The sequence below is a fragment of the Labeo rohita genome, chromosome 12 (genome assembly GCF_022985175.1).
Source record: "Labeo rohita strain BAU-BD-2019 chromosome 12, IGBB_LRoh.1.0, whole genome shotgun sequence".
NCBI classification, from domain to species: Eukaryota; Metazoa; Chordata; class Actinopteri; order Cypriniformes; family Cyprinidae; genus Labeo; species Labeo rohita.
Window position 1 is genome coordinate 18,399,917 of NC_066880.1, and position 21,689 is coordinate 18,421,605.

A 21,689-nucleotide genomic window follows, 5' to 3' on the forward strand; every position below is an offset into this window, starting at 1 on the left:
ACTGTGAGCTATCCATTATTCAACAGGTAATTCCAGTCTGCTGGACCAATCAGATTTGTAGGATCTGATTAGTTAATTTAATATTAAATAAATCACTTTGTGTGAATCTGTGATTATCTTTTTCTGCAGGTTAATTTAAAGCATTGATCCATGACTGTCTTTATGAATGAATCACTGAATCCCTGAATCATTCACTCCCAGATTCATTCAAAAATGCTGATTCATTTACAGTCTCAGAAAAAAGGTACAGTGCTGTCACTGACACGTTACCCTAAGGCACAAAAGCTAAAAGGTACATCTATTTACCCGCAAATGATACATATTAGTACCTTTTGAAAGGATACCGACCCAGTTTTACAGTTTTTAAGGATGTAGGGACAAAGTGAGTCTCTAATGAGTAATATGAATGAGTCACTGAATTATTCACTCAACTGTTTTATTGAAAAATGCTGGTTCATTCAGGAATGAAACACTATGTTGCAACAACAGTTCTACTAATTAGAGTTTTTCATGCTCGAAAACTCATGAAACTGCATACACGCCAAAAATGGTTATGGGTTTCAGTAGTAGGTGTGGCAAAATGGCTTAATAGCACCACCTCTAAAATTTCAGCGAAGTGCCTCTTGAGCTGTTTCACATACAGTCATGGCCAAAAATATCAGCACCCTTGCAATTCTGTCAGAAAATGCAACACTTCTCTTGGAAAATTGTTCCAATTGCAGTTGTTTTGGTATTCACATGCTTATTGTTTTTGTGTGCACTGCAAAAAAAAAAAAAAAAAAAAAACAGAAGAAAAGTCAAACTTGATAAAATTTCACACAGAACTCAAAAATGGACTGAATAAAATTATTGGCACCTTGTCAAAATTGTAAGAAATAATTGCTTTTCAAGCATGTGATGCTCCTGTAATTTGTATTTAGACACACCTGTGGCAAACAGCAGGTGTGGGAAATACAGTGATCACACTTGCAACTAGTTAAAATGGAGAGAAGTTGACTCAACCTTTGTGTTGTGTGTCACACTGAGCATGGAGAAAAGAAAGAAGTGTAAAGAGTTGTCTGTGGACTTAAGAAAAAAAACATGGACAATCTCAAGGCTACAAGACCATCTCCAGAGATCTTAAAGTTCCTGTGTCCACTGTGCACAATATCATCAAGAGGTTTACAGCCCCATGGCACTGTAACTAACTTCCCTGCACATGGACGGAAAAGCAAAATTAATGAAAAATTACAAGTATTGTTCGAATGGTGGATAAAGAACCCTGATTAACTTGCGAACAAATTCAAGCTGATCTGCAGACACAGGGTACAACAGTGTCAACTTGCACTATCCGTTACCATCTGAATGAAAAGTGACGCTGTGGTAGGAGACCCAGGAGGACACCACTGCTGACACAAAGACATAAAAAGCAAGACTGGAGTTTGCCAAAATTTATGTGACAATCACAGTCCTTCTGGGTGAATGTACTGTGGACACATGAGACAAAAGTAGAGCATTTTGGTAAGGGACATCATGACACTGTCTACAGAAAAAGAAATGAGGCCTTTAAAGAAAAGAACAAAATCCCTACAGTCAAACATGCTGGAGGTTCAAAGATGTTTGGTGTTGCTTTGTTGCTTCTGGCACGGGATGCCTTGACTGTGTGAACGGTATCATGAAATCTGATCATTACCAAAGAATTTTGGGGCGCAATGTAGTGGCCTGTGTCAGAAAGCTGCGTCTCCATCAGAGGTCATGGGTCTTCCAGCAGGACAATCGCACATCAAAAAGCACTCGGAAATGGTTACAAACAAAGCGCTGGAGAGTTTTGAAATGGCCAGCAATGAGTCCAGCCTGTGGAGAGATCTCAAAACAGCAGTTGGGAGAAGGCATCCTTCAAATCTGAATGACCTGGAGCAGTTTGCAAAAGAAGAGGGGTCCAAAATTCCAGAAGAGAGGTGTAAGAAACTCATTCATGGTTACAGGAAGGGATTGATTTCAGTTATTTTTTCCAAAGGGGGGTGCTACCAAATATTAAGTTAAGGTTGCCAATAATTTTGTCCAGTGCATTTTTTGGGTTCTGTGTGGAATTGTATCAGCAAAAAAATACAAATAAATAAACATGTGAGTACCAAAACATTTGCAACAATTTTCTGAGAAAAGGGTTGCATTTTCTGACAGAATTGCAAGGGTGCCAATATTTTTGGCCATGACTGTACATGTACGAAATTGGGTAGACACATGTAACACACCAATACCTACAAAAAAAGTCCCTCAGTACGAAGTCGGAAACCCAACAGGAAGTCTGTTATTTTTTATTTTCTCTGCAAGTTTTGTGCTGTTTTTGCCATTTTCAGGCGTTGCATTTAAATGAACTCTTAGAGATTTAAACAGATCAACACTAAATTTGGTCAGTGTAATCTAAAGGCCTTTGCGATGTTAAACCAAGTCTGCACCAAACTTAACATGTTTGGTAAGAGTCCTGGCCTGAAGAGATCTAAAGGCCAATGTTCAGTTATAATCATGGCGCCACCTGTTGGCAACAGGATATGTCATGTCTTACACTAACTCAAACATACCATGTTCAGTCTGCACCAAACAATATGTTTGATAGAAGTGCTGGCCTGAAGTCATCTACATACCAATATCCAGTATCCAATATATAGTCATCGTACTACCAGCTGGCAGCAGGAAGTTTGGCACATATAAATGACTTTGACATATTCCTTCTATATTTACCACTTTAAATGCATATTGCTCACTGTTCGCTGTTTTCCTAAAGCCACCGGGTGATGGTTAGACTGGGTGCGAGGGCCCTTTCAACGCTTCAAACGGTGCAAAACCAGACAGTTTTGCTGACAATTATTGTATTTAAATGTGTCACTCAGAATTAAATTCTTGACACTAAAGGGCAAAATGCGACAACTGTATGCAAATGTCAAAGATAATGAAAATGCGGCTTAAAACCGGGTTAAAACTTTCCCATTCAGCCAATCAATCCCTAAAATTCCCTCTTTTCCAAAAAATAAAAAACAAATAAATAAAGGGTCCAAAAGTTTCTGAAGCAAGAACTTTCCACAAGCCAACACTTGAGGTTGTCAGTCTACCCTCACACAGACTTTGACAGATTGCTGTACAGTCTGCCCATCTGCGCAAGCTATTTTAGTGGAGTTGGACTGTAATAGAGTCATTTTCAGTATGCAGTGAGGTGGAGGGCACATTAGCAAAAGGATGCAGACGCACACTACATCATTAAGATGCCTCATTGGCATTGCAAAATGACTTGGCCTATAAATACCTGTCTAAATAAGACTAGAAAACCCTATTCATTTTAGATGGATTGAGATGTTTAACTTCGAAACGTGCTTCTCGTATATAATGATGTGGAATCTTTGACCTTACATCTGACCTTGTCTTGTTTACGCCTCTCTGAGCGCTGTGATTAATTTTGTTTCTTTAATTGGAATTTCAACTCATTTTTTAACATAGAAATGACTTGTGTTATTCATGCAGACGGTTTCTATATTCTACATTGTAAGTGAACTTTAATCCCTTTCTTACTGGTTCTTTTAAAATCCAGTAAGAATGCTAATGCGGATAATCTGCCGCCACATTTTCTCACACCGGGCAGCCTTGATTTTCATCCTCTGCTTCAATTAGATTATTACACATGATATTAATATTTGGATTAAAGGGAAATGGAAAATGGGGCTAATGTTTTTAAAAGCGCCTCTAGACTTATCAGCCACACTGCAGTTTGGTTTCAACACTAAGAGCTCCATTTTTAAATTCATTGGCACAAAAACTGTCTGATCAAATGGAGCAGCTGTAGTAATTTCACGAAATATGAAATGTGTTTCCACTTTCAACCGCAAAGTATTTGGTGTTATTATTTGTTCTGTTGAAATGCATTTTCTCTGGTGACTCACAGCAGTGCATTTTAAAATTTAAGCAGTAAAGTCGTGATTTTCCCCAAACACTCTGTATTACTGCTAGATCATTTATCACATAACTAGCCAGTTTATTTTGTATCCTTGAAGCTTTAAATTCCCACAAGAATGTTCCCTCAGTGGTTTTTGGGTTTACTTCATCAGGCTCACACTGTTCTCACTGTAATTTCATTTGGTGTTTGCAAACCAAATATCCTGCAGTGTTAGTCCTGTACCTTGGTGACTTTAATCAAATTTGTGGTAAGCTCTGCCTTAAAGGTGCTCTATTCCTTCAATAACACAGAGTCTCTCAAAGCCCACTCTCCCAACATGTGATCACACACCTGAAGATTTAAAGTGAAAGTTCACCCAAAACTGAAAAGTCTCTCATCGTTTACTCACCCTCATGTCATTCTGAATTTAAATGACTTATTCTTTTATTGTGAAACATGTTCACAGAAGAAAGAAAAAGTCAGTCAAACAGGTTTGGAATGAAATGAATAAATGATGACAGAATGAACAATCTTTTAAAGGGATAGTTCACCCAATTCTGTCGTTTCAACCCATAACACCTTCGTTCAGCTTCGGAACACAAATTAAGATATTTTTGATGAAATCCGAGAGCTTTCTGACCCTGCATAGACAGCAACTTCCATGTTCAAGGCCCAGAAAGGTAGTAAGGGAATTGTTAAAATAGTCCATGTGACATCTGTGGTTCAACCATAATGTTATGAAGCTACGAGAATTATTATTATAAACAATTTTTTTCTCTTCCATGTCAGTCTTCGATGTGCATTCACAAGAGTACCTTGATGCATGGATATGGTGCTGTTGATGCAGGAGCTGGTGTTCTGACGTAGAGAAGAAATTGTTGAACAAAGTCATTAGTTTTGTTTACTATGCACACAGAAAGTATTCACATAGCTTCATAGCATTAAAGGAGAAGTCCACTTCCAGAACAAAAATTTACAGATAATGTACTCACCCCCTTGTCATCCAAGATGTCTTTTTTTCTTCAGCCATAAAGAAATTATGTTTTTTGAGTTAAACATTTCAGGATTTTTCTTCATATAATGGACTGATATGGTGCCCTGATTTTGAACTTCCAACATGCAGTTTAAATGTGGCTTCAAACGATCCCAAATGTGGTTGTAAATGATCCCAGATGAGGAAGAAGGGTCTTATCTAGCGAAACGATTGGTTATTTTCATTAAAAAATACTATTTACATTTTTTTTTTTTTATCTCAAATGCTCGTCTTGTCTTGCTCTCCCTGAACTCTGTGTATCCTGGCTCAAGACAGTTATGTATGTCAAAAAACTCCCTCAACTTCTAAAATCATTTAAAACCATCCTACATCACTGCAGAAGTACCGACCCAGTCTTTGAAAAGTGAACATGCAAAGAAGATCAAACACCCTTAACAAAAAAGGTAAAACAGTGATATAGGACGATTTTGAAGGGAGAACATGAGATGGGAGTTTTTCAACATAACCTAACTGTCATGAACTGGAAAAAAACAACAGTTTGGGCAGAGTAAGACAAGATGAGTGTTTGACATTAAAAAGTAGATAAATTTTATTATTTTTATGAAAATAAATAATCGTTACGCTAGATAAGACCCTTCTTCCTCAGCTGGGATCATTTACATCTGCATTTGGGATCGTTTGAAGCCACATTTAAACTGCATTTTGAAAAATGTTTTCCTCAAACAACATAATTTCTTTATGGCTGAAGAAAGAAAGACATGAACATTTGGATGACAAGGGGTGAGTACATTATCTGTCAATTTTTGTTCTGGAAGTGGACTTCTCCTTTAAGGTTGGATCACTGATGTCACATGGACTATTTTATCAATATCCTTACAAACTTTACAGGCCTTGAACATGTCAGTGTTGCTGTCTATGGAGGGTGAGAAATCGCTCAGATTTCATCAAAAATATCTTAATCTGTGTTCCGAAGATTAATGAAGGTCTTACCGGTTCGGAACGTCATGAGGATTGACAGAATTTTCATTTTTGGGTGAACTATACCTTTAACTATCACCTAACCCCATAAAGCCTACAGTATCATATTTGATATACAATATTCTAAGGCCTCAAATAATCAACATGATCAAAACTTGCTGAAAAGCCTGTTGTACACAATAATGCCTTCTGACATATTTTTAAGCAAGTAAAGACCTTTTAGTTTAATTCTAAAAAAAAAAAAAAATCCCCCTTTAAGTTGTGGTAAAAATAGAAGAACTACAGCAACATAGAGACTACAGCAACTGTATGTTTACTTGATTATCCATCTACATACACTACCAGTCAAAAGATTTTGAACAGTAAGATTTTGATCCAAAGTACAGCAAAAACAGTACAATTTTGAAATATTTTACTATTTTAAATAACCATTATTTATTTGAATATATGTAAAATTTAATTTTATTCCTGTGATTTCAAATCTGAATGTTTAGCATCATTACTCCAGTCACCTGATCCTTCAGAAATAATTCTAAAATTCTGATCTGCTGCTCAAAAAAAAAAAAAATAAAAAAACAACATTTATTATTATTATGTTGAAACCAGTTGAATTTTTTCAGGTTTCTTTGATGAATAGGAAGTATTTATCTGAAATAGATTTATTTTGTAACATTATAAATGTCTTTATCATCACTTTTGATACATTTAAAGCATCTTTGATAAATAAAAGTGTTAATTTATATAATTTCTTTCCCCAAAAAATTATACTGACTTTTGAATGGAATAGTGTAGAATATTAGAAAAGCTTTTTATTTCAGACAAATGCTGATCTTTGGATCTATTCATCAAAAAAAAAAAAAAAATGTACTCAACTGTTTTAAATATTGATCATATTAATAATAAAAAATGTTTCTTGAACAGCATATCAGCATATTAGAATAATTTCTGAAGGATCATGTGACAGACTGGAGTAATGATGCTGAAATTTTAGCTTTGATCACAGGAATAAATTACATTTTGAAATATATTAAAATAGAAAGCAGTTATTTAAAATAGTCAAAATATTTCAAAGTTTTACTGCTTTTGCTATACTTTGGATCAAATAAATGCAGGCTTGATGAGCAAAAGAGAACTCTTTAAAAAAAAAAAAAAAACATTTTACTGTTCAAAACTTTTGACTGGTAGTGTCAGATGCATTTTGATGAACATTTATTTGTACACGTCTTAATCACGGTAGTATTACATTACATTATAATGATTATAATGTAATGCAATTGATTATAAAACTAAGCATCCTAAATATCATCTTACTAAACCATATTATTTTGAGATACAGTAACAACTGATATTTAAATGCATTTTAAGTCTGCTGTTCTCATTGATTTACATTACAAGGTATTCAAATTTCTTGTTGGCCATATATCAGTGAGTGCACCAAATTGCATACTTTTGCTCAGTTTGGTCCTCTGAATTAAATTATTTCTTTTTCCTTCTCAAGTGTTTTTTATATATACTTGAAAAGGTACATGAGCCTTACAAGGCAAAATATACTTTTTGGACTATTATTTTGTATGTCAGGCTTCAGGGGTTAAAAAGGCAGAGCAGGAGCTGAGTGAGGTTAACATTTGGACTTGTTTTAATGAGTCATTGACATAACGCTGTTTAAGCAACGCACCTCCTGTCACCCTTTGAAAAGACTGCTAAAATCCAGCTGCTCTCTGAGCCGGCGCCTTTTCCAGCCTCGATTAATCTCATATGCTTCTTGACATGCCCAGTCACTGCAATGCTCCACTACAGCTTGGGACGAGTGTTTGTTTGCTTCCTCTACATCTCCCCTTAACCTCATCCTTCCTGACATGGTGATGTTTGAGAAAGGCTCATATTAAACTTTGAACCAGGCGGAATAAAAGGTTCATCCTTGCTTTCTTTTACATCCACCATTAGGGCTTCCTCTCCTCAAGTGCTTAGTCAGTGACCTCAAAAAACAAAACAAGCTCTCTGTACAGCAGGGTTTTTTTCCTTTCTGCCACTCAGATACAATGAATGAACAAGTGGTGCTCTTTCATGCTATTTGAGGTTGCTTACGCTTAATTTCAAACAAGAAACCAAAACACTTGATGAGTTAAGGGCTTCCTGAGATACGCTCTGTACGTTTTTCCCTTTCTATTCATTTTTAGCAAACAGAACATAAGCAAAATAAATAATGAAAATGTCAGAGCGACAGAAGAATGCACTTAAGATTACTGAACATAACCTTGAGAGATGCAGACCTGGAATCCACTTTCTCACTCTTGACAGAATGTCTATACTGAAAGCTAAAGTGCTGTAACACCTTTACATTTAAAGAGTGGATAATACTGTGCATACAGTCTGGTTTGGTTTTAAACAGCAGTTTTACATATCCCATTCATAAAAGTGAAATCCTCCAAACAACTGTAGCTGTTTGATATGGAGAGTTTCTAACTAACTAATTCATCTGTTTGCAGAAATTTTGTGTATTTGCTAAAGAATATTTTTGTATAATTATGTTGATAGCAATGTGAAAATGTTTTCTCTCTATTTTCTTTGAACGCAAAAAAGAAATTATGCATAAAAACATCCTTGTACATGTTATATTCTTTATAATAGCTCTTTAAACCTATTTCCTATTTATTTTTAAGCATGCCCCACTTAAGCTGTGATAAACACTCTTTCAGCAGCACTTCACACAGAAGTGCTCTACTGCTCTCTCAAGGCCACTAAGTAGCAATGCACCCACTCATAGTGATTCATGGTTTCGACAGCATTCTGTATAGAATAGATTGAGTTTGTGGTAAAAGTTGTATGTACAGCTTTAGGACATATATGAGTGTCCAAGTGTGTAGATATGTGTGTTACTGTGTTCAATACAGTATACAAAATGAGCAATGTACAATATAGTACACAAACTAAACACATTATCAGTAGTAAGGTCTCTGCTAAAATATTATGCTATTTATTAGATACATTCTTAGCCTGTAGTGAGATTAATAAATAACTTACTCTAAACAAAACTGGAGAATTGGTGGGATAAAAGGAGAATATTTTTAAGAAACACAAAAATTAAAATTTATTTTTAAACTAAGGCTGTCAGTTTAACGCATTAACTTAATTAAGTAGTTATGAAAAAAAAATGTGATTAAAATATTTTAACGGTGTTACAGCAAAGTACAGCATAAACAGTAACATTTTTAAAATATTTTTTACTATTTAAAATAACCATTTTCTGTTTAAATATATATATTAAATTGTAATTTTATTCCTGTGATTTCAAAGATAATTTTTTTTTTGTTGCATTATTGCTCTGTAAAGATTCTGATTTGATGCTCAAAAAAACATTTATTTTTGTTGAAAACAGCCGAGTTGAATTTTTTCAGGTTTCTTTGATGAATAGGAAGTATTTATCTGAAATAGAAATCATTTGTAACATTATAAATGTCTTTATCATCACTTTTGATTCATTTAAAGCATCTTTGATAAATAAAAGTGTTAATTCCTATCATTTCTCCCCCCCTTCCCCGATCTTTCTATTTATCAAGGAATTCAAAAAAATTTACTCAACTGTTTTAAATATTGATAATAATAATAATAATAATAATAATAATAAATGTTTCTTGAGCAGCAAATCAGCATATTAGAATGATTTCTGAAGAATCATGTGAGACTCAAGACACATTTTTAGCAATTTTGATGAACGTTTATTTGTACACGTCTTAATCATGGTAGTACTGCATTACATTATATTGATTATAATGTAATACAATTGATTATAAAACTCACATTATTAATGCGCTGGCCCCGCCCCCCAGACCTGTACGTTGTCTTATATTTCATATAGTTGACTGTTGACGAATATGATGCACGGCACATCAACTCCACAAATGCAGTTATGCCCTAAAATTCAAGATACTGGTGAAAAAAAAAAAAAAGTCCTGTGTTTTGTCTCATATTTATATATTACATATCACAGTAAGAGCAATGACATGAGTGCTGATTTTGTCCCTATCTATCACAAGCTTAAATGTAATTTTATGTAAGTTCAGTAAATAAGAAGTTGATATTGTGTTATATTTTGCTCAATTTTACAGAGAACATATTACTTCTGGAGCCATAGCAGAATTGTTGTGCATCTGCACGCAACACAGCGCTGTTTAGTTTGTGAATGAATCCACGTTTTGAACGAATCATGTGAACCAATGATTCAAAAGCCTATTTATAAAGAGAGCAATTTAATTGAACGTTTTGAACGAATCAATGGAATGAGTGAATGACTCACGAATTTACCAACACCTGCTGGCAGATTTAGTTTCTTATTTAGAGTATCATTTCATTAAAGGAGAAGTCCACTTCCAAAACAAAGATTCACATATAATGTACTCACTCCCCTTGTCATCCAAGATGCTCATGTCTTTCTTTCTTCAGTCGTAAAGAAATTATGCTTTTTGAGGAAAACGTTTCAGGATTTTTCTTCATATAATGGACTGCTATGGTGCTCCGAGTTTAAACTTCCAAAATGCAGTTTAAATGCGGCTTCAAACGATCCCAAATGCGGTTATAAACGATCCCAAGGAAGAAGGGTCTTATCTAGCCAAATGATCGGTTATTGTCATTTAAAAAATACTATTGAAATACTTTTTAATCTCAAACGCTCGTCTTGTCTTGGTCTCCCTGAACTCTGTGTATTCTGACTCAAGACAGTTAGGGTATGTCGAAAAACTCCAATGGTATTTTCTTCCTCAACTTCAAAAATCATTTCAAAATAATACCACAACGCTGCAGAAGCACCGACCCAGTCTTTCCAAAGTGAACATGCAAAGAAGATCAAACACCTTTAACAAAAAAAGTAAAATGGCGATATAGGACGATTTTGAAGTTGAGGGAGAACATGAGATGGGAGTTTTTCGACATACCCTAACTGTCATGAACCGGGAAAAAACAGTCCAGTCAGAGGAAGACAAAAGACGTTCGACATTAAAAGTATATAAATTGTATTATTTTTATAAAAATAACCGATTGTTTCGCTAGAGAAGACCCTTCTTTCTCGGCTGGGATCATTTACAACCGCATTTGGGATCGTTTGAAGCCGCATTTAAACTGCATTTTGGAAGTTCAAAATCGGGGCACCATATCAGTCCATTATATGAAGAAAAATGCTGAAATGTTTTCCTCAAAAAACATAATTTATTTACGACTGAAGAAAGAAAGACACGAACATCTTGGATAACAAGAGGGTGGGTACATTATATGTGAATCTTTGTTTTGGAAGTGGACTTCTTTAAAATGCTGCTTGGGCTTTTATATTGTACCTCCAGTGCAGCAGGTGGCGCCAATATGAATTAACGTTCTAAACACCGCCATGTCACGTGACACAATACGCCTTTTTGAAACAGTAAGGAAGACGAGTGAAATTTGTGTAATGTGAATATTAAATAAAATAAAATAAGTATCGCTCAGTTGTGTAATTGTGTGTGCGCTACCTGTAAAATATAACGTTAGACATTAAATGGAAGGGTTACTTTTTGAAACGTCCTGATTAAAGGCAGTAGAACTGCAAGGCTGTAAGAAAGCAGACACAATGAATCAGTATTTCAGAACGTAAAATCTAGATAATTATTTTAAAAAGTCGCTCAAGAAGATGGCGAGCCCGCTGCTGGAGTATGAAACGGAGATGTTTCTTAGTCTGTTCAGCACAGACGGACTGCTCATTACAGCCGAGGGGCTCGGAATCGACCGCATTCTCTTACACTTCATGAAAGTATATTCAGAGGAGGGCAGTCTGGTGCTTTTATTAAACACAACCACTCCTGAACAGGTGGGTCAGGCTGATTTATCCTGTTACACTGTAACTGATCTACAGTAAGAGGATAGCTTTCGTTGACGTGGCATGTCTTACGTGTTTTACATTCAGCTAATTCTTGTTTAATTATTTGCATGTAACGTGTATTTGTTAATATGTGAACTGCAGATGACCTAGAAATTGATACAAAAGCTTGTAAATTTGAATGAAATGCTATAAAAGATACAGCATCTACACCACATTCATTTTCATTATATGCATTGCATTGTTATGCATAAGCCTGTAAAGCCTGACATAAAATAAAAGTCTGAAATATTTATAATGAGAAGTAAGAATATGAACTATATGAGGAAAAAACACCTCAGTTGTATTCAGATTTCAACTTTGTAGTAATTTCTATTTTATCTCATTTTATGATTGTGAGTATGCAATAATTTTAACTTTTTATCTCTTTCAGACTTGATATCTATCAAAATTAATCTCTTTCTGACTTTGATATTGATCAAAATTATTTGAAAAAACAACTTAGTTTTATTCAGAGTATATCATATAATATAAGCTCACCTTTATATTTAATGTCTACTTTTATCTCATAATTATGATTAAGAGTATACAATAATTTAGACTTTTTATCCCTTTCTGATTTGATATCTCATAATTTCGACCTCTAAATTGTGAAACTGGAAAATTTTATAATGTAGACATTTTGTCATAGTTCACTTTTTGACACAGACTTGTCATAATTGTGATTTACCAAAGCATTATTTTCTTATGTGGTGATCGTGTGGTTTGCTAAATAGGCTAAATCATAGTTGAGGTGCCATTGAAGTTTTAGAAAATCAAAGAGTTAAAAAAATCCAATTTGTTTGTTAAAACAGGAAGCCATAAATAACTGAAGTGTTTTTCTCCATACTCAAGTGTTTAGCTTTCATGGTTAGGAGTATGCTTTCTGTAAAGTACACTCCATTTTTACCTGAACATACAAAGTTACTACAGAGTACAGTTTTATTCAGAGGCCCAAAATATACAATTTTGTACACGTTTTGTTATTTATAAGGCCAGAAAGTAAGATGCAATTTTGATTGTCATATAAATTGTAATATAAATCAATGAGATTGTTATAACAGTATAGCAGTCTACTGACATAAAATGCTTGTAAATAGCATTTGTCTCTCTGTATCTTTCAATAATACATCTTAATAATATGTAAGATGATATTAAAATGATATAAACAAAACTTGAAAATCAAAACATATAATTAAATGCAATACAATGGTGATTCAGACAAGTAAACATTCCTCAAAATCTTGTTATAGCATATTTATACTTACATTAAAAAAAAAAAAAGATGCATAATCAAGTGTGTTGCTTCAGTCCAGTTAAAGTTTATCTTGAAATATTACGAACAACGAATATAAAAATCATTTGTTACCTTATATATCTTTTTTTACAAAAAGATGTGTACAATGATGTGAAGGTGGAAATTTTTTAGAAATGTTTTACTAAAACTTTTACTCACTAAAAAGTAAAAAGATTTGATCATGTTGATAATTTAGAGGCCTTTAACATTCATGTATCAAATATGATACAGTAGGCTTTATAGGGTTTTAATGATTCAATAATAGTGATGGAAGTTGTGATGAATGTGTGTGTCTGTTAAAGGAATATTTTACAGAGCAGCTCCGTGCTGAAGGAGTGAGCCATCTTCCCCAGACTGTGACTAGTGATGTGCATAGCAATGACAGATATAATGTGTACACTAAAGGAGGAGTTCTCTTTGTGACCAGCCGCATCCTAGTGGTGGACTTCCTTACAGACAGAATTCCTGCTAACCTTATAACAGGTCAGTGGAAGGCTGTTGAAAAAACAAAGCTGTGTCTATTAAAAATAATCAACGCAGACATTTTTCAATAATGTGTTGCTGGACTAAATTGTCTTACTGCGTATTTGGACAGGAATCCTGGTGTATCGTGCGCATAAGATCATTGAGTCTTGTCAGGAGGCTTTTATTCTGAGACTTTATCGGCAGAAAAACAAGACCGGGTTCATCAAGGCCTTTACGGACAAAGCCACATCCTTCTCTTCCGGCTTCTGTAAAGTCGAGCGTGTCATGAGAAACCTGTTTGTGAAGAAGCTCTTTCTTTGGCCAAGGTATGACACTTTATTTTTGGTTTTTATGATTTTTATAGGTAAGTGTTGTGTTTGATCAAGTGTATTTGCAATGCTTTATCTGCTAGATTTCAAGCATCAGTAAACACAACGCTGGAAAAACATAAGCCAGATGTGGTGGAGCTGCATGTGTCTCTGACTCCAGCGATGAGAGCCATTCAGAGCTCTATTCTGGACATCATGAACGCCTGCTTGAAAGAGCTGAAGCGCTACAATCCCACTCTGGAAGCAGAAGACCTCTCTCTGGAGAACAGCCTGGGCACTTCCTTTGAGAAAGTGAGAAATGACATTTCATAGTGCTGTTGATAGTACTGTACAAGGGGGAAAAGATCACTTTACCACTAAAAAACAAATTAAAAACAACAATAAGACTGCATTTTATATTTTACAATTTAATTTACTTATTTTTGTGTGGTTCTTAAAGGGATAGTTCACCCAAAAATGAAAATTCTTTCATTATTAATTACTCACCCTCATGTCAAGATATTTTTGATGAAATCCGAGAGCTTTCTGACCCTGCACAGACAGCAAAGCAGCTACCACATTCAAAGCCCAGGAAAAGTAGTAAGCACATTGTTAAAATTGTCCATGTGATGTCAGTGGTTCACCCTTAATTTTATGAAGCTACAAGGATACTTTTTGTGTGCAAAGAAAACAACAAAGAAAGCTTTATTCACGACGCGTGTTCATGAGAGTACCATGACATTGCTGTCTATGCAGGGTCAGAAAACTCTTGGAATTCATCAAAAATATCTTAATTTGTGTTCTGAAGATGAACAAAGGTCTTACAGGTTTGGATCGACATGAGGGTGAGTAATTATTGATCAAATTTTTATTTTTGGGTGAACTATCCCTTTAAATTATGATTATGTTTATTACTATTGGTTACGAATAAATATTATAAATGATAATAATGTTAAATACTTAATTATTTGTTGTTAATAGTTTTTTATTTATTTTTATGAAAATAACACCATGGTTACTTTCACTTATTTATAATTCACAAGAATTTTTAGTTACAGTTGAGGTCAAAAGTTTACATCCCCTTTTTAGAATCATTCAAAATTGTAATTATTTTACCAAAATAAGAGGGTTCATACAAAATGCATGTTGTTGTTTTTTTAGTACTGACCTGTATAAGATATTTCGCATAAATTTGTTTACATATAGTCCACAAGGGAAAATAATAGTTGAATTTATAAAAATGACCTGGTCCAAAAGTTTACATCCCCTTGATTTTTAATACTGTGTTTAGTGATAGTTGCTCATGAGTCCCCTGTTTGTCCTGAACAGTTAAACTGCCTGCTGTTCTTCAGAATAATCTTTCGGGTCCCACAGATTCTTTGGTTTTCCAGCATTTTGTGTATTTGAACCCTTTCCAACAATGACTATGATTTTGAGATCCATTTTTTTCACACTAAGGACAACTAAGGGACTTTTATGCAACTTTTACAGAAGGTTTAAACGCTCACTGATGCTCCAGAAGGAAAAAAAAACATGCATTAAGAGCTGGGGGATGAAAACTTTTAGAATTTGAAGATCAGGGTAAATGTAACTTATTTTGTCCTGGGAAACATGTACTTATCTTCTGTAGCCTTTGAAGGGCAGTACTAAATGAAAAAAAAAAGCAAATATTTAATATTTAAGCAAAATAAGAAAAATGTACACATCTTCATTCTGCTTAAAAGTAATGCTTTGTTTTTCCTTCTGGAGCATCAGTGAGTGTTTGAACTTTCTGTAATAGTTACATATGATTCCCTCAGTTGTCCTCAGTGTGAAAAGATGGATGTCAAAATCATACAGTCATTGTTGGAAAGTGTTCAAATACACAAAATGCTGGAAAACCAAAGAATTTGTGGGACATGAAGGATTTTTCTGAAGAACAGCAGGCAGTTTAACTGTTCAGGACAAACAAGGGACTCATGAACAACTGTCACTAAACAAAAAAAAAAAAAAAAAAAAAGAAAGAAAACACAGCTGTGGATCATTCAGGTGTATGTAGAATTATAGGGATGTAAACTTTTGAACCGGGTCATTTTTATAAATTTAACTATTAATTATTTTTTTCTTGTGAACTATATGTAAACATCTTTTTTGTGAAAAATCTTATTCAGGTCAGTACTAAATAAACAATAACATGCATTTTGTATGATCCCTCTTATTTTGGTAAAATAACATTTTAATGATTCTGAAAGGGGGATGTAAACTTTCGACACCAACTGTATTATTATTTGGAATGCAGTAATCATAATAATTACATTTCATATGTTACAATAGTTAGAAATAAATATTCTAAATGATAATTATATTAATGGTTATAAATAAATTATTTACTTCTACATTAATTTTAAAAAGGGCTGTATCGCTGTGACAGATATATTTAGCCAATTATTTCAGAACAATTAAAAAAATTTAAAGGAAACAATAAAACAAAAAAGAAAGAGAAATGAATAACACTCACATACACAAACGTGTTAGTTGCTGATCATGAGTAAATTGTGAGATCCTGACCATGTTTTTTTTATATGTAGACAATTCGACATTATCTTGACCCACTGTGGCATCAGCTGGGGTCCAGAACCAAATCTCTCGTTCAAGACCTGAAGATTTTAAGAACCCTTCTTCTCTACCTCACTCAATATGACTGTGTCACCTTCCTCAATCTCCTGGAGTCTTTGAGAACCAGCCAGAAAAGCTTTGGTAGTAATTCAGGTACAAACAGCTGATTTGAACTCTTCAGAAATGGAGCAAGTAATTGTCAAAGGTCACCTAATTCTTTTCTCTTTTTTTCCTGTTCTGAATCAGGTTGGTTATTCTTGGACTCAAGCACATCAATGTTTGTAAATGCTCGCAGCCGTGTGTATCACATTCAGGAGTCAAAGAAGAAACTGAAAGTTGGAGAGACTGACCAGAAACAAAGTGCCCTAGGTACAGTTTGATGTGTAGTGTTTCTTCTAAAAGGTGTTTACATGCTTGTTTCTAATTTTCTTTTCTGTATAAAACTAGCCCCTCCAAAAAGAGAGCTTGTGCTTGAGAAAAATCCAAAGTGGGAAGCTCTAACAGAGGTGCTACAGGAGATTGAAAAAGAAAACAGCAGCTCTGAGCATGAACCAGGTAAAATATTTAACAGTAAACCATTTCATGAACCATTCATATGCAAAGCATCTAGTTAAATTTATTATCTGTACACCAGGCCGTGTGTTGATATGCGCGAGTGATGACAGAACGTGCGCTCAGCTGAAGGAATATATCCAGAAAGGAGCAGAACACCTACTGAATCGCCTTTATTCACGAACCATTGGAAAAGAAGATCTTCAGCCTGATTTACTGAAGCTTGACAAAGGCTGGCCTAAGAAAGACTCTGCTAGGAGCAAAGGGAAGAATGGGCGGCCGAAAAAAAACAAAACCAACTTGAAGAGACCAGCAAAGGCTGAGAGACCATCACGAATCTCTCAGATGGAGAGGCAGGAAGATGGAGCTGAAAAGGACCTAACTGAGAACAGTGAAGATGAAAGAGGGCTGACTGAAGAGGTGGAGGAGGAGGAAGAAGAAGAGATTCTTCTTGATGTTTCTTCCGATGACTACTATGGCATTCTTAAAGAGCCACTGACTGTCATTCACCCACTGAAGGGATGCAGCGACCCCTACAGTTTGACACGGGTGTTGCATGAGGTTGACCCGATGTTTGTTGTTTTGTATGATGCAGAACTCAGTTTTGTCCGGCAGCTTGAGATTTACAAAGGCAGCAGGCCAGGAAAACCTCTCCGGTGAGTATATTATATATATTATATATATTCTAAGAAATAGTACTTAATAGTACTCTTGTTTACTACTGCTCAAAAGTTTGGGGTCAGTATGATTTTTTTTTTTTTTTGAATATTTTTAAAATAACTTCAGCTCACCAATGCTGCATTCATTTGATCAAAAATAAAATAAAAAGGTAATATTGTGACATATTATTACAATTTTAATTTTTTTTTTTTTTAATATTAGTGCTGTCAGATCGATTAATCACGATTAATCGCATCCAAAATAAGTTTGTTTTTACATGACATGTGCGTGTGCTGTGTATTAATGTGTGTGTATATATAAACATACACATATAAATGCATATATTTAAGAAATAAATGTAATGTACATTTATATTTATAATATAATATAAATTGTCTATAAATATGAATACATATTAGCCTTTAAATATTTCTTAAATATATACATATACATTTGTGTGTAATAATTACTTTTATTTTGGATGCAATTAATCATGATTAATCAATTTGACAGCACTATTTAATATATTTTCAGTTTATATATAAAGAGTTTATTTGCAAAAACAGTGGACTCTGTTAAAATATTAAAAAATCATGTTTTTTATGTTATCATGTCTTTGTTGTGTTTTATTGTGGTAGTTTGTTTTTTTTTTATTTTTACTTAATCAAAATAACCCAACTGCAGTTTGATTGAGATTAATTGGAATGCAAAAACATGATTTTTGAAAATTGTTAAAAACGGAGTTATCTGTTTTTGCAAATAAACTCTTTATACATATATATATATATATATATATATGTATATACATATACACATTTTTTAACTATAGATACTTGTTCAAAAGACAACATTTAATTTCAACATATCTTTTGTAAAATTATAAATGTCTTTACTGTGACTTTTGATCAACTTAATGCATCTTTGCTGAAGTTTTAATTTCTAATATCATGCTTACTGAAATGTTCCCTTATGAAAATGTGTTATGTTTTTAATATAGTAAAAGTGTAGTAACCATGTTTTTTTGTTGTACTGATTATCATTTTTATAACCACAGTTTTACTAGAAAATATGGTTAAACTATGGTTAGTATAGCAAAACCATGGTTAATTTGTGATTTAACCATGGTTTTTGGTTCTATTTGTAGTATAACCAGTAAAATAGTTAATTTTTGTAAGGGTTTGAATGGTATTATATTAATTTATATATTCTTTTATAAATAATATTTAACTTTCGTGATTGTTTTTCCCCTTATGTTTAGTGTGTATTTTCTAATATATGGAGGCTCGACAGAAGAACAAAGGTATCTTACAGTCCTGAGCAAAGAAAAACAAGCATTCGAGCACCTCATAAGGTTAGCTGAATACTTCCTATTTATCTAAGTTCAGCTGCATTCATCTTTTTGTGACACTGTTTATTTTAAAAGCCATTTTCTTTTTAAAATAGAGAAAACTTTATGACATACACTCACTCAGGTACTTGTTTAGTATGATTTAACCTGAAAACATTTCTTTTTTTTTATCATTTGTTAATTAAAAAATCTAGTATAATTTTATCTACTGTATTTTTGTTATTATTTGGTGTTTTTAAATCTTGTATTTTTCCAGTTCATTTTTGTGCTGACATGTAGAGCTGCAAAATGATTCGTTGCGATTAATCGATTTAAAAAAAAAAAAAAAGTTTGTTTACATACTATATGCGTGTACTGTGTATATGTATTATGTAGATATAAATACACACACATATGTATATAAAATGCATGTATTGAATGTATTTGTATGTAAGCACTTGTATATAATTTATATAATATATAAATATTTTGCATGTAATCTATACATGTGTGTGTGTGTATTTATATACACAGTACACACACATATAGTATGGTAACATAAACTTTTATTTTGAATTGATTAATCGCAGATAATCGTTTTGCAGCTCTACTGATATGGCAATAAAAAAACAACAACAAACTTTTTGAAACAGGGAAAAGGCCAGCATGGTTGTGCCGGAAGAGAGAGAGGGTAGAGAAGACACCAACCTAGATCTTGTCCGCAGTCATGAACCTGCCAGTGCCACCACAGACACCCGCAAAGCAGGTAAACCTTCACTTTTCCACCTGACATGTTCATTTACGTCATTTACAGTTCAACATGTGCTGAAAAATGGTTGGTTTGTTCAATTAGGGGGTCGTGAAGAGGTTAAAGAGCCACAGCGAATTATAGTCGACATGCGGGAGTTCCGCAGCGAGCTTCCTTCCCTTCTGCATCAACGCGGTCTCGACATTGACCCGGTCACCTTAGAGGTTGGCGACTACATATTGACTTCTGAGATCTGCGTAGAGCGCAAAAGTGTCAGCGACCTCATTGGTTCCCTGCAAAGTGGGCGTCTTTACACACAGTGCCTCTCTATGAGTCGATTCTATCGCCGCCCCGTGCTACTTATCGAGTTTGACCCCGCAAAGTCCTTCTCCTTGGTGGCCCGCAGTGACTTTCGGCAGGAGATCTCTGCCAGTGACATCACCTCCAAACTGACTCTCCTCACCCTGCATTTCCCCCGCCTGAGGCTGCTCTGGTGCCCGTCTCCTTATGTGACAGCAGAGCTGTTTCAAGAGCTCAAACAAGGCCGTCCGGAGCCTGACGCTGCCACAGCTCAGGCCGTTACTGCAGAATCGGAGACGGTGATGGAATCAGCAGATCTGTACAACCCCGGACCTTACGACTTCTTGCTACGTATGCCTGGAGTCAATGTGAAAAACTTCAAGAGCCTTATAAAACATGCTTCCTGTCTTGCTGATCTTCTAACATTTAGTCAGGAAAAGCTAAGTGAGATATTGGGCAGCAGCAGCAATGCCAGGCAGCTTTATGAATTCCTACACAATCCCATGAATGTGGTGCCGGCTCAGAAAAACAAGTAGAGATTGTGTGAAAGAAAAGTATTTGCATTGTAATCTCAGGTTTGGTAATTGTGCCTTGTCAAAAGGGATTAATATTAATATTTATTATTACATTTTTTTTTTGTAAAATGCAGTGAATGAATTAATGTATTTCTGAATATTTAAATAACTTGTATGTTAGAATCAAACTTTGTGACTTTTGACAATGCGTGAATTTATTGGTAAGATTCTAGATCACTTTTTTGCTATTGTAGAAATTTAAATGCAGTTGTTTGCTTAGTAGATGTGTGATATTTCCACTCTTAGAAAAATGTTAACATTTTTATCACGATTAAAATAAATTATTTCTGCAATTATCTCTGTGTGTTCACCACAAAAATGAAATTCTGTAATATACTCACCCCGATATTGCTCCAAAACTGCATGCTGTTTTTTTTGTTTGTTTTTTTTTTTGGACTACTTTAATTCCCCCGCCCCCCCACAAGATTTTTTTAGAAATAAAAAGTTCAAAAGAATAGCATTTATTTGGAAACAGAAATCTTTTGAAGCACTAGATATGTCTTCAACTTTGGACTATTTAAAAAAAAAAAAAACAGAAAAGATTAGCATTTATTTGGAAACAAATCTTTTGAAACATTATAAATGTCTGCGACTTTGCATCAATTACTGTGATTTTGCATCAATTTAATGCATCTTTACTGAATATAATTATCCATTTCTAGTTTAAAAGAAAAAATAATTTTCCCCAAACTTTTGAATGTAGCAACATGTCAGGCAGCTTTAGAAAAATGTTAACATTTTTATCATGATTAAAATAAATTATTTCTGTAATTATCTCAATGTATTTAACACAAGAATGAAATAGAAAGTTCAAACGAATAGCATTTATTTGGAAATAGAAATATTTTGAAAAATTATGAATGTCTGCGACTGCATCAATTACTGCGACTTTGTATGTATTTAATGCATCTTTATTAAATATAAATATTCTTTTCTAGTTAAAACTTTTGAGGAATAGAAAGTTTAAATGAAAAGCATTAATTTGGGAACAGAAATCCTTTGCAAAACCATAAATGTCTGCAACTTTGCATCAATTGCTGCAACCTTGCATCAGTTTAATGCATCTTTACTGAATATAAATATTCATTTCTAGTTTAAAAAATGACAATTT

The 21,689-nt window shown here is 34.1% G+C and overlaps 1 protein-coding gene across 1 annotated transcript; it reads left to right on the plus strand.

The window, feature by feature from the left end:
- The first annotated feature begins 11,258 nt into the window (after window positions 1–11,258).
- On the plus strand, window positions 11,259–21,404 carry ercc4 (excision repair cross-complementation group 4). Its single transcript, XM_051123891.1, has 11 exons — window positions 11,259–11,703; window positions 13,351–13,531; window positions 13,644–13,839; window positions 13,926–14,133; window positions 16,389–16,569; window positions 16,663–16,785; window positions 16,864–16,971; window positions 17,051–17,624; window positions 18,887–18,979; window positions 19,609–19,721; window positions 19,809–21,404. Exons 1-11 carry the CDS (start codon window positions 11,527–11,529, stop codon window positions 20,537–20,539), a joined length of 2,685 nt encoding a protein of 894 aa, XP_050979848.1. The 5' UTR covers window positions 11,259–11,526; the 3' UTR covers window positions 20,540–21,404.
- Window positions 21,405–21,689: the final 285 nt, after the last annotated feature.

Coding starts and splice junctions, on each gene's coding strand:
- ercc4 (XM_051123891.1), top strand. CDS start 11,527: ATGGCGAGCCCGCTGCTGGAGTATGAAACGGAGATGTTTCTTAGTCTG. Junction 11,704..13,350: donor ACACAACCACTCCTGAACAG/GTGGGTCAGGCT, acceptor TGTCTGTTAAAG/GAATATTTTACAGAGCAGCT. Junction 16,570..16,662: donor AAGCTTTGGTAGTAATTCAG/GTACAAACAGCT, acceptor GTTCTGAATCAG/GTTGGTTATTCTTGGACTCA.